We start from the raw sequence: 14,089 nt of genomic DNA, 5'->3' as shown, positions 1-14,089 counted from the left end.
TTCACCTTATGAATGAAGGAACTAACTATGTTTATGTTTTCAAGGTCGTAACGCATGCGCATGTCAATGTCATTGGCACGTCTGCTTGCATAGCAGTGATACAGCAAATTTACCTGAGACCAGCCGATCAATTTCCGTAAAAACTAAGTATAAAAACATTATATAGAAGCAAAAGTCAAGCAGTGAGACATTCAATAAGTTAGCGGGAAAACCTTTTAGCCTTTCTCGGATCGGAGATTCACTGAAGTGGACTGAAATTGAGGACCATGCGAAAACTTATATTTTTCCCTACTTAAAGTTTTAAAATCCTTTTTTTAATGGACTTGGTATGCTAACGTAGGGATAGCAAGAGATATATATACACACATTTAAATTCTATATAAGCAATTGATATGACTGTGTATTGGAGTTATTTTTTTAAGATGAATAAGTTTGACGTGTTGTTTTATTTAACCCATGTAAATAATATGTTCATTTTGGAATGATCTTTTAATATGTATTTTCAGCAATATTCTCTTTATTAAAAAAAATCAATTGAAAAGTAAGGATAGAGCCGAATCTGAACCCTCTTTTCAAGAAATCAAAATTCACTTCTAAAGTTTTAAATGAAATACCATGCGCGGATCAAGGGGGGGGGGGGTTCAGGACCCCCTGGAATTTGCAGAGTTATAAAAAGTATACACTGAAGCAGAAAAAAATTACTTTGGACCCCCTCCCCATAGAAAACGTGGACTCCACCATTACTACCACGAAATAGGTGTTTTTCACGTTTGGGAAATGGATTTTACGGGGGGTTTTTTTGTTTTGTTTTTGTTTTGTTTGTTTGTTTTTTGTTGGTTTTTTTTGTTTTGTTTGTTTGTTTGTTTGTTTTTCTTTTTTGCTTGTCAAGAAATTTTTTGGGTTAGAATTTTTTTTTTTTTTTTTTTGGACTGGGATGCATGGACCCCCTGGAAAAAATTCCTGGATCAGCGTCTGAATATGGAGATATAAAAGTTCATAATTTAGAACCCTTTGATTTAAACATATTTTATTGATACATAATCAACTGAATTGGACAAAAGTTTTTCCAACTTAGATTGTCCTTTCCAATGCAAAGAAAATGAACAATAAATACACATGGTGAAGAAACAAACAGATGTACATAGATACATTAGGTGCAAGGAATTAAAGGGAGAGAAAGAATGAAAAAGAGAGAGAGAGAGCAGAGAAAAGGGAGGGGAGAGGGTTGCAGAAGATTGGAATGGTTACGCTGATCATTAAAATCTTTTCGTTTTTTTTTTTTTTTTTTTTTTTTTTTTTTGATGACGTACTTGTGCACAGCTTCACCGATGTTTTGGTGGCCCACATTTGGGTCCCCAAATAAAATTGTTTCAAGGGCTAATATTCCTTTTATTCCTTAAGGTGAGGAATAAATCTGATCTTAATTTATATGTGGATTAGTTTCAACCATGATTTTCAGCCACAGGGGGTAAAGAATTTGAACATTTTCTTTCAGACTTATTTTCATTTTAATGAATTAAAAATTTGTGATTACTTTTTAAAAGACACAGTGACGCAAGAAAGCGAAAAATGAAAAAAATGTAATTTTTCCATGACCTATGCAGATTTTATTCAATTCTTAAAAGTAAAAAGTTTCATAAAATTTCTTATGAGGAACTCTGAAACTCTATTGTTTGGAGAAAAAATACTTATTGTGTGGCCCATGACGAAAACATTGTTAGTCTTCTTCCTTCTTGTTGTACTCATACGCAGAAAACATGAGCAAGTTACCACAGTCCCAAGTCAAAAGAAATGGAATATTGGTAGACGAAGGATTTTGAAAAAGATAATCATACATGGTGTAAACGAGTTTTCGCTATAAATAAAAATCACGTGACGTTGATGTTTACGAGAGCAACAATGCGGTAAACACAACCCTTGCTTTTCCGGTACTTATTAGTTTACATCTACTTGCTTTACAGGGCAGTTGAGTTTGTTAAATCTTAGCTATACTAATATATTCGATGAATCTTTCGATTTATGTTACAAATATCATAAAAGAAATATGTGATTTTGACTCACTATGTCCCTTTAAAAAAAAGAAAGAAAGAAAGCTCAAAATAGCATATCTGAGATGTTTGTATACTAGATTAATCTAATGCTATTGTGTAAACTTTGTAAATGTAGTAGGCTAAACATTTGTATTTTCTAAATCTATATTTGTCGATTATACATCCAAAATTGCATGAAAATGCAATAAAAATGAAAACATTTGAATTTAATTCTCTTTTGCATTATTATACTTTTCCTTTTTTTCATGCATTACATAGTTCTAACGAAACAAAGTTCACGATTTTTTAAATGAATATTCTTTGTAAATGATCTGTGTAAAATTCTCCTATATCTGTTCTAAAATTGTCCAAAGTACGACAGTATCTAATGGATTTCCATGCATAAGGATATTGAATTTTCCTCTCGCCTTTTAATTTTTTTTAATGTTACACAAAATACTTGCATCTAACAGGATGTGACCTAATATTGTTCCACATAAAAGTATTGTAGAGTGACTTGAATCAAAGGAAAACATTAAGGCCTTTCTATTTTTGGTGTTTTTCTTGACTGTAAGTAATAGGCCTTCAACACTCGGGCAGCGTCAGAGGACTTCCGAATACTCTGAACAGAAAAATGGTTAACATAGGTCTAAAAATTCTGATAGGAAAAATGGAGAAGGTGTACATGCATGAGTATTTGTGTGTTTTAATTATAGTCTGAATTAAATACATCTTCGCACATGTGCAACAATGGAAAACAAAATTATATATATATAAGTTGAAATTAAAATAGTAATTTTGACGTTTTTTGTCTATCACTTCAAAGTAAATTTATTCTTTAAGTTTGGTGATAATGCAGTTTCTTTCTTGTAATTAAAATGCATGAACTGTAATATTGCTTTTCAACTGCAAGCATGGAAACATTACAATTCTGAAAGCACTTTATATTGAATATTAAGCATATTTTTGATGGCTAAGAAAATTTATTGTTTTGTGAGCTGAACTTTCGTCATCATGGAAAAAAAATGTACATCGCTGTCAATCAAATAGAAAAAAAATCCTCCACCGCACTGAATCCTATTAACTTTTGTAGATAAAACAAATTTCAAAAAATTATAAAAATTAGTATGGATAAGAGATTCCTGGAGTATAGGAGTGGAATATTACATTAGATTTACTAACAGAAAGATTTACTTATAGAATGTACAAGAATTTTAACGTCAGTAACTTTTGGAGTCGGCTTCGGGAATATCTGACGTATATTGCTCAGCACTGCTCCTGTTACATATTTAACTGGTCAATTAAAAGATTTTCAGTTCGAGTTTTACAATGCCCAAAACGTAAGGGGTCCTAAGTCAACTCAGGACCCCTGACGTTGTAAGGAAGGAGTTTTACATATTGCTAATTATGCCCCCGTATCGAAGATTCGGGGTTATATAGTTTTTGCCCCGTCCGTCCGTCTGTCTGTCTGTCTGTCTGTTTGTCCGCAAAAACTTTAACCTTGCCCATAACTTTTGATTGGTTGAAGCTATCGCTTTCATATTTCACATGTGTATTCCTTGTGACAAGACCTTTCTTTGGATACCACCATATTTGACCTTTTGACCTTGACCTTGGAATTTGACCCACTTTTGCAAAAATTTACAAAACTTGAACCTTGGCCATATCTTTTGAACGGTTGGTGCTAGGGCTTTCATACTTCACATGTGTAATCCTTGTGACAAGACCTTCCTTTGGATACCAACAACTTTGACCCTTTGACCTTGGAGTTTGACCTACTTTTTGAAAACTTTAACCTTGGCCATGACTTCTGAACGGTTGGTGCTAGGGCTTTCATACTTCACATATGTAATCCTTGTGACAAGACCTTTCTTTGGATACCAACAACTTTGACCCTTTGATCTTGACCTTGGAGTTTGACTTACTTTTGGAAAACTTTAACCTTGGTCATAACTTCTGAACGATTGATGCTTCAGCTTTCATATTTCACCTGTGTATTTCTTGGGAGAAGGCCTTTCCTTGGGCACCATTAATTTTGACCATTTGACCTTGACCTTGATGTTTGACATACTTTTGAAAAACTTTAACCTTTTCCATATCTATTCAATGGTTGCTGCTAGGGCTTTCATATTTCACAGGTTTATTCCTCGAGACAATGCCTTACTTTGGGTACCAGCATATTTGATTTGCATTTGAGAAAGTTTAACCTTTGCTCTAAGTTGCCATACGGGGGCATCAGTGTTTCACAAACACATCTTGTTTTTTTGTTTTTTTTTCAGTACTATCACTTAGAAAGCCTTAGATTTAGGACACTTTCCTTACAAACTTTTATTTTTTTAACGAACGCTTATCTATGATATTCTTGATCGGATGATTCTAAGTCTATACATTTTTTGTAGGAATTATTGAAATCATAACATTGTTTAATGCTTTTCGGTATAGGAGAAGAAAAACGGTATCAGTTTTCATAATATATTCTTTATATGGCTTTTGCTCACAAGCTTTTGGATCGCTTAAATCCGACTTTAAAAAATTTGGGGTGTACATGTATAAAAAAAGATATTTTTTAACACCCAATTTTTTTGTATGTTGGTTAAAGCGATCTAAAGGCCTGTGCTTTGACTGAACTCTCTTCATCACGTGAAACATTACCGTTCACCTCTGTCATTAATCCAAAATTGTTATTTCTTCATTACTGTCCCTCGCTCTCGCGAAAGTGAGGTGACATTTAATCTCATTCATCTATCAGTCTGTCCGTCTGTCAGTCTGACATAAAAACTTTATCCTTGATCATAACTTTTGAATGAGAAGAGATAGGATTTTATATTTCATATTTGTAGACTACCCGTGACAAGACCTTTCCAAATATACTCTGATTTTTGACCCCTTGACCTTGAACTTGAAGTTTTGAAAGAGAGAGAATATAGAACATTCATATTTGACATGTGCATTACCTGTAACAAGACATTTCCCAACATGCTTTGATTTTTTATCCCGTGACCATGAAGTTTGACCTAATTTTCAAAAATTTTAGCTTAATTTTTCTCTTATTCATAACTTTTGAATGAGAAGAGAGAGAGAGGACTTTAATATTTCACTTGTACATTACCTGTGGCAAGACCTCTCCAAAGATACTATGATTTTTGTCCCCTTGACCTTGAAGTTTGACCTAATTTTTCAAATAATAATAACATTGTTAATAACTTTTGAATAATAAGAGATAGGACGTTTATATTTGACTTGTGCATTACCTGTGACAAGACATTTCCGAACATTTTATGATATCTGACCCCGTGACTTTCACACTGAAGTTTGACCTAATTTTCAAAAAATGAACATGGGTGATAACTTTTAAATGAGAGAAGAAAGGACGTTCTTATTTTTACGGGTGCAGAATTAACCTGTGACAAAACCTTTCCAAATGTCTTATGATATTTGACCCAGTACCTTGACCGTCAAGTTTGACCTAACTTTAAAAAAAATTATCATGGCTGATAACTGTTGAGGGAGAGAAGATAGGGCATTCATAATTATCATGTGCATTACCTGTGATAAGACGTTTCCAAACTTACTATGTTTTTTAACCCCCTGACTTTGATCTTGAAGTTTGCCTAATTTTCAAAAAAATTAATATCACTGATATTTTTTGAATGAGAGAAGATATGGAATTTATATTGATATGTGCATTACAATATGCTATAAATACCATAAATAGTTGCTTCCCAACCAAGACACGGAAAGCGGGGGGCCACAATTCTTTGAATTTGGTTGTTACACTTTAAATCAAGTTATGAAAAGATATGTTTATTTACACCTAACCTTCCAGGTAAATTGACCATTGTTTGTTTTCTTTTTTTCCCCTGTGTACACTGATTGGATCAAAAGTCGAATGATCAAGAACTTTTATTTTTATTTTGGTTCCGCCCTTGTCACTGCGTTGGGCTAGGAAAGCAGTCAAGATATCGATGGTAAGGTTTTCTTAAAGAGATTGTATCATTTAATCATTGATTAAATCATGTAATAAAACAATTATTGGGTTTTTTTGTCAATAAGATGATTTAGCTACCTGAGGAAAATAATATTCACCAAGCCCTTTGCTCCAAGGCAAGGCCATGTTAGTCGTATTGATAATGGAGCATCCCCATGGTGTGTGGATTCAGATACCCCTTAAAATTAGGATGGGGCCTTAATATGGGGTCACAACTTTTCAAGGGAAATAAAAAATCTTTCAAAAATCTTCTGAAGAGCAGCAGAGCTTAAATAATTCAGGTGAGCGTTGTGGCCCATTGGCCTCTTGGTATAATTCTGATGGAACAGATATCTAGCAAAAATTGACTTGCCCATTATTTCTATAATGTTAGGGTACCAATTTCTGCAACTCCTCCTACACCTGAATAAAATTTCACAATCTTTATTACATAGTGCCATTATGCATCTCCTATTTAAGGTTTCGATATGACAGGTAGTTTGTAGTTTCCCAAAGCAAAACATGGACTTTGCCACCGAGCGACAGAGATCAGAAGAAGCGGGGGCATCATTTAGTGAAGTCAGTGCTCACAGTATCTCTAGTTTTGCATTATATTCCATACTGCCTTAAATACGTAACAATGAATGGTGGACTAAGGTGCGAACAGCACTATTTATTGCATGTTAGCAATGATAAGATTCTCAAGGTCACAGTCAATGTCATTTGAATACAATTTCTATTCAGGTAGAATATATCTGTGACAAAATATTTTATTTGTTCGAGACAAATCAAAATCTCAAAATCACAGAGAGAGAGAGAGAGAGAGGCCGAGGCCCATGTGTAAATTGTTTACATTGTTTATCATACTTATCGTCATCATCACTCCCTTTTTCGTCAAATTCTCAACTTCTTTATTGCCTTTTTTACCATACTATACATGTAATTACAATCATTAATCTCTTAAGAATTATAGATACATGTAATTCATTCTCCTAATGGAGGTTTGACATCAATATTTTCCGAGATTGCAAAGTTGTTTTTTTTTTTCATTTTCCATGTTTTCCTTTATATGTAGGTTTAGAAGCACATAAAAAATTGACATAGGTTTGTCAATGTCATGCACATTTGCAACAGGTGGACAAGTCTCAGGATCATGAAGGAATTTTAGACTGAAGTTAAAATATGTATACTGTGATATAAGAATGAATCATAAACAACATACAAAATTTGAAATGTATATTTTCAATTGTTTCCCTTTCATGTTGTTCATTTTCATTTAGTGTAATTTTACAATAAATATTCATTTTATGATCGAAAGACTGAAATTTTGTCATACGTCCAAGACTCCTTCATGATCTTGAGTCCAGGGCCATGACCAGAAAATTGATTGCATGGGTTGTAAGAAAAACCAAGCAGGAACTGTCGTGCTCGGTCTCCTGATTAACACGTGTAAGCCCTGTAACAATCTGCACATAGACATACGGACGACACAAAGATAAGCGTGTCCTGTTGGAGGAAAGACTTCAAAATGTGTAAGTAATAAATGAAAAGTAGAAAAATAAACATTACATTAGAAAGTTTTCTACATGCTGAAATATCAAAATAGTAAGGATATTCTTCAAAATTGATTATTGCCAACACAATTTTATTTTTTTCTTCTTTGTTTCAATCTGTTATTCAAATGTTTTAGTTAAACATGTTAAATATAATAAAATATCATCCTTTCACAACGAATTAAATTTTGAAAAAATAACGAAATTGGTCTTAATTCTATTTACTATAGTAATTGAAAGTTTTCATTATTCTTTATGTTTCAGTGGTCCAGATTGTCACTGCCTGTGTCTTATTAATTGTCCACGAAGTCCTTGGGTCAGTGCCTGGTCAAGAATATTTTTATTTGTTTGTAATCCCTGAACTAACCTTCCATCAGTTAAAATCCCAGTACTACACTTCAAACAGTTTGTAATCCCTGTACTACCCTTCTAACAGTTTGTAATCCCTGTACTACCCTTCTAACAGTTTGTAATCCCTGTACTACCCTTTTATCAGTTTATAATCCCTGTACTACCCTTTGTAATCCTTGTACTACACTTCTAACAGTTTGTAATCCCTGTACTTTGCTTCTCTCAGCTTGTAATCCCTGTACTTTGCTTCTATCAGTTTGTAATCCCTGTACTATCCTTCTATCAGTTTGTAATCCCAGTAATACCATTTACCGGTCAGGGTAGCCTAGTGGTAGGGCGTTCGCTTCGTGATTGGGAGGCCTGGGTTCGATTCTCCTTCGCTGTGCCGCGTCAAACCTAAGACGTAAACATAGTAATGACTGTTCCCAAGTGGCCAGCATTAGAAGTTAAAGTATATTAGACCTTAAAAACAGAGGCCCCTTGTCACGGTAGGCTTTGGATAAATAATGAAACATCACTGCTCAATGGCCATGAGTGCCGAGTCTACCCTTCCAATGCAAGCTTTTGTAAAATCTGTACTACCCCTCTAATAGCAGCAATTATGTAACCTTCTCTGATATTTTTTATCTGATGTTTTCAGGAAAGGTCTCCCAAACAGAAATCGGAGAGGGATACATTATTGCAGCTACCCTTCTAACAGTTTGTTATGCCTGTACCTCCCCTCTAACAGTTTGTTAGCAGACCTGTTTTTGTATTCAAATGAAGCAGAATTTATTTTTTTTAAAAAAGAAATCTTCTACAAAAAAGGAGGAAGTCTCTTGCTGTGGCTTCAATTCGACATTAAGATATATCGAAGATGTTTCATTTAAGAAATAAATAACAAGTTTAAAAACTTCAATGGGAATTGAAGTGGGTCGGTCACGTGATCAAATCCTGTGAAGGCCGAAGGCCTTCTCAGAAGATTTGATCACGTACCGACCCACTTCAATTCCCATTGAAGTTTTTAAACTTGTTATTTATTTCTTATATATACATTTGAGACGGACAAATGAATGTAATCGAATATGAATATTGCACTAACTGTGCGTCGTAGATTTTGACAAATTACGCTAGGTGTAAATCGGCTTGAAAAGCGGTTACGCTTCAAATTCCTCTGGCAAAGGATTCTGTTTTGAAGGGAATATTATGTGAAAGGCTACTTGTGATCAATTATAGTGAGCATATTGGTGTCTGGGAATTTTTGTATTCATGAGAACCGATATTCGATGTTAAAAACACAAGAAACACGTCCGATGTTTGATAATAAAAAGTTGGAGGAATTTCGGTCGGAAAGGGATGGATGGAGACACTTGTCCAGACCAGATAACTTGAAATCAAGTACAAAATTTGATCAAAAACATAAAATCTACGATTTCAGTAAGGCATATTTATTAATTTATGATGTTGACACGGAGACACTGGCGACAGCTCACATTGTTAAGACAACGTCATCTCGATGATGGAGGTGTGCCTACCGAACTTCCAAAGTGCAGTGTTTGTCAGCTGTTTGTGGCGTGATTGCATTACATTGATATTTTTCAACAGATTTTCAAATTTATTGTGAGTAAAGTTTAATGAAAAAAAATTATAGCATTCAGAGGTCTACGAGAAAAATAAGGGTAAACGTTGAGACTATGCAGCTCAGACATGAAACTTATAACACGTAGTTTTCTATTCTCTATGTAAAATCGATCAAGAACTGTATTAAATACTCGTTTACATTGTAAATAAAATGATTATTATTTTACTTGCGTGTTTTGTACATTTTTATGCATGAAAAAACATGCTATATTGCTTAGTGGAGTAAGTCTTTTTATGTAGATATTACTGCGCTGTGTGATTAGGTCACGTAATGACCTATGACCTTCGAAAAACTTCATACAGGTATGAAGATATTTGCTCTCTGCATGTTTATATAATAGAGAGATACCACAAATGTATATATTAATTAACAATATTCAGTTTCATTCCTCCGTTGATTCGACATATCCCATTGAACTCAAAATGGAAGACACCATAGTCTGGTCCATCTGTTTCATATTTGATGTTTTATTAAAGACATTAATTGCAAACTGACAACTAAACTTTATGATAAACCTGATCACTTTAATTTTTCTATCGTAACTTCCCTCATTTATATGGCAATATTCCATTATCATCTGCCAATGGAGTTTATATCTCCCAATTTCGATACGCAAGAGTATGTTCTACGTACGAAGAATTTCGAAAACAAGGCGGGTTGTTAACAAATAAGTTGATGATAAAAGGATATCAACAATCTCATTTCAAGTCAACACTTCGCAAGTTCTATGGACAATATATACATTTGTGGTATCTCTCTATTATATAAACATGCAGAGAGCAAATATCTTCATACCTGTATGGAGTTTTTCGAAGGTCATAGGTCATTACGTGACCTAATCACACAGCGCAGTAATATCTACATAAAAAGACTTACTCCACTAAGCAATATAGCATGTTTTTTCATGCATAAAAATGTACAAAACACGCAAGTAAAATAATAATCATTTTATTTACAATGTAAACGAGTATTTAATACAGTTCTTGATCGATTTTACATAGAGAATAGAAAACTACGTGTTATAAGTTTCATGTCTGAGCTGCATAGTCTCAACGTTTACCCTTATTTTTCTCGTAGACCTCTGAATGCTATAATTTTTTTTCATTAAACTTTACTCACAATAAATTTGAAAATCTGTTGAAAAATATCAATGTAATGCAATCACGCCACAAACAGCTGACAAACACTGCACTTTGGAAGTTCGGTAGGCACACCTCCATCATCGAGATGACGTTGTCTTAACAATGTGAGCTGTCGCCAGTGTCTCCGTGTCAACATCATAAATTAATAAATATGCCTTACTGAAATCGTAGATTTTATGTTTTTGATCAAATTTTGTACTTGATTTCAAGTTATCTGGTCTGGACAAGTGTCTCCATCCATCCCTTTCCGACCGAAATTCCTCCAACTTTTTATTATCAAACATCGGACGTGTTTCTTGTGTTTTTAACATCGAATATCGGTTCTCATGAATACAAAAATTCCCAGACACCAATATGCTCACTATAATTGATCACAAGTAGCCTTTCACATAATATTCCCTTCAAAACAGAATCCTTTGCCAGAGGAATTTGAAGCGTAACCGCTTTTCAAGCCGATTTACACCTAGCGTAATTTGTCAAAATCTACGACGCACAGTTAGTGCAATATTTATATTCGATTACATTCATTTGTCCGTCTCAAATGTATATATAAGAAATAAATAACAAGTTTAAAAACTTCAATGGGAATTGAAGTGGGTCGGTACGTGATCAAATCTTCTGAGAAGGCCTTCGGCCTTCACAGGATTTGATCACGTGACCGACCCACTTCAATTCCCATTGAAGTTTTTAAACTTGTTATTTATTTCTTAAATGAAAGTGTATGCAGATAAAAAGAGCACATGACGGGTGTGACCGGTCTTCACGACACTTTATCCTACCTCTTTTCAGAGGACCTTGTTGGCTCTGCTTATTATTTGTATATCTTAAATGGAATGTTCGTTATCTTCAGATTTCATTTTAATCTAGACAAGAAAAAGTATATTGTCAAACGTAAAGCATCGCAACTAAAGCATCACGTAACCTCAAAAAATGCAAAACGCATACTTTAACACACGTATCAGCGATGATCGTGACATTGTACATATGGCATTTGATGAAAACGCAAAGGAGGGTTAAATGATTATATCATTTTATTTTTAGTTATTTTAGAAGAGATATAGAAGAACTGAGGTCACAACAAGTCACAGTTTAAAATGAGTGATTTACAAACAAAATACATTTTGTTATATGTATAACGATATTGAAAGAATAGTTAACCAGATCAGCTGAATATTAACACTTCTAAACTTTTTCTGCAGTGGCTTTTCAAATATGCTTTTATATCTTTATTACGTTAACGATAGGGCTGGTTTGACACTGGAGCAAATGGCGGCACAGGTAGTTCACAGAGTGAATCCAAGGGGTTCCCACGTGACCTATGACCAACTACGTCACTTCCTCAATGTCAACTATGACAAGAATCGTGAGAGAACAATTACATAAATAATTAACCTGTGTGAAAATAAAAGTAACCTTAGTTAAACTACATTACCATAATCTTAATACGTACTTTTGTTTTAAGGCAGCGAGTACATAAAGTCCGGTTTCAAGTGGAAAAATAAACACTGCGTCTGATTAGAATTAAAAATTATTATAATAAAGTTTCAACCATTTTCGTATGGTTGTCAAAATTTATAAAATGATTTAAAATCTTCGTGATTTTATACAGATGACGGGTGTGTAACTTATAGTGAGTTTACGGCTGTGTGGACTGTTGTTTACCACGACTCCATAGAAACATCCACCAAATTCGTCACGAATATGGACATGGACCACGACGGCTGTCTAGATGATATCGAGGTTCTGGTCAACGGGGCCAGAAATAATCATCACCTTAAAATAGGTAAGGGATTTTCTCACTATCTTAAAAGCCTTCACTGTATAGATGCAGTCAGGTTATTTTTTATAGACTGCAATGATCGCCAACCAAAAGGGACAAACAGAATAAGAATCTTTTTATGAACTGCTATTCTGACATTGTAAATCGGCTGTGGTTATACATTATACATTTGCATAAAATTTGAATCTGACTTTAGATTTTGAATACCTAACTGTTTTCCATGTTGACAATATTTACCAGCACACGCTAATCAATTACATTTAGGGATATCATAAAAAGTTAGGAAATTTCTCAGAACCTTTTATGCCACGTATCACGTGACCTGATTTGTCTGACATGTCTGCAGGTTATCCTTTGGGAGCCCATGACTTTGGACTTGTATTGGAAGTTGTAAGTGTTTGCTAACAACCAATCTTTAATATATATATCGAGTATTTGGAGGAAAGGATACTTAAAATATATTAACTTTTATGATCAGTTCAAAATTTACCTACTGAACAGTTTTAGCTGTTTGATTAAGGAGAAAGTATTTTGGCTGCATTGATTGCAAGTTTATATCACACAGTACCATCCCACGGTGAGCGCAGTCGGGACTTCGCCAGACCCAGGAGTTGTAGGTTAACATCCTCACGACAAACAAAAACTTCACTGGAGGAATTCAACGGCTAGTGAAACGCCTGTATCAATCAAAAATAAAGATTTTTTCACTGCTCCCTATTACCAGTAATACATTCAAATGGCCTTCCGTTCCAATATGTAGTTTTCCTCAGGAGTTCTTTCGTTTGAGTGTCTTTGCATGCCCTCGAAGATTCCTAATGAACGTTTTCTGACCATGCATAAAGCCCAGGTCTATAAAGTATTGGGGGACCCAGCCCAACTGAAAAAGATAGTCATGCTTAGAGGTAATTCACAAGTTTGGCTATAAAATCTTTACTCACATATATATGCTACTGTAACTAAATAATACTTGCTTTTAAATCGACGGCAAAGAACCAAACAAACGTGCTTCTGTCGGGGTTGTCTTTATTTGGGATAAACATCATCCCTGATGGATAGAGATGTCCACTGGAAATGTGTTCATATTGATAGTTTAATTAATGACTTCTACAATAGATTTTCAATATTTTTGCAAGAAAGTTTTTTTTTCTCAATTTTTTAAAGCATGACATACATCATGTCATATTAATGAAGCTAGTTCTCGATTGAACATATTAGCATTTAGTGACATATTCCAAACCTTATCATAGAAATAGGTACCGTATACTGATATATATTTTTCTTGCGGTTTTATTTTTGCTAAAAAATATTAACACCATTTTGAAAGTTAGCTATAGGCAGATAAAAATGAACTTTAAACTTAATTTGTTGGCAAATAAAGTAAAACCAAAGCTATGCATAATGTATTTAAAAACTTTTGCAAATACGTGGTATACACTTAATAACCTTTTTATTCGCGAGAATTATATTTTCGCGTATTTACGTAAAACTGTCTGCTCCCAAAATGATCACTCTTACGTATACTTGTAGTTTTAAAGACTATACGCAGCAATGACCGATATTCGTAAAATTGCTTTTACATATACAATTATACATCTTGCAAAAATAAAGTGTCGCTAAAATTTAGTGATCTACAATAATTGTGTAC

At 34.0% G+C, this 14,089-nt stretch overlaps 1 protein-coding gene across 1 annotated transcript; it reads left to right on the top strand.

Moving 5' to 3' along the window:
• Positions 1-6,519: 6,519 nt before the first annotated feature.
• LOC133193165 (uncharacterized) lies at positions 6,520-13,154 on the top strand. The gene is made up of 6 exons (XM_061329135.1): positions 6,520-6,589; positions 7,815-7,866; positions 11,909-12,027; positions 12,274-12,447; positions 12,791-12,834; positions 13,010-13,154. The coding sequence occupies exons 1-6, from the start codon at positions 6,520-6,522 to the stop codon at positions 13,064-13,066; spliced, it is 516 nt and encodes a 171-aa protein (XP_061185119.1). The 3' UTR covers positions 13,067-13,154.
• The last annotated feature ends 935 nt before the right edge of the window (positions 13,155-14,089 follow it).

Source organism: Saccostrea echinata, unplaced genomic scaffold, assembly GCF_033153115.1.
Source record: "Saccostrea echinata isolate AGI-Se365-2 ecotype Australia unplaced genomic scaffold, CSIRO_AGI_Sech_v1 ptg000027l, whole genome shotgun sequence".
Lineage (NCBI taxonomy): Eukaryota > Metazoa > Mollusca > Bivalvia > Ostreida > Ostreidae > Saccostrea > Saccostrea echinata.
Note: the sequence above shows the minus strand (reverse complement) of the source record. Positions and strands in the feature narration are given on the sequence as shown.

Bases quoted from the DNA above. Each gene is read 5' to 3' on its own strand.
- LOC133193165 (XM_061329135.1), top strand. From the start codon at position 6,520: ATGGACTTTGCCACCGAGCGACAGAGATCAGAAGAAGCGGGGGCATCA. The intron at 6,590-7,814 runs GTATCTCTAGTT...TTTATGTTTCAG, and splicing joins TAGTGAAGTCAGTGCTCACA to TGGTCCAGATTGTCACTGCC. The intron at 12,835-13,009 runs GTAAGTGTTTGC...TATATCACACAG, and splicing joins TTGGACTTGTATTGGAAGTT to TACCATCCCACGGTGAGCGC.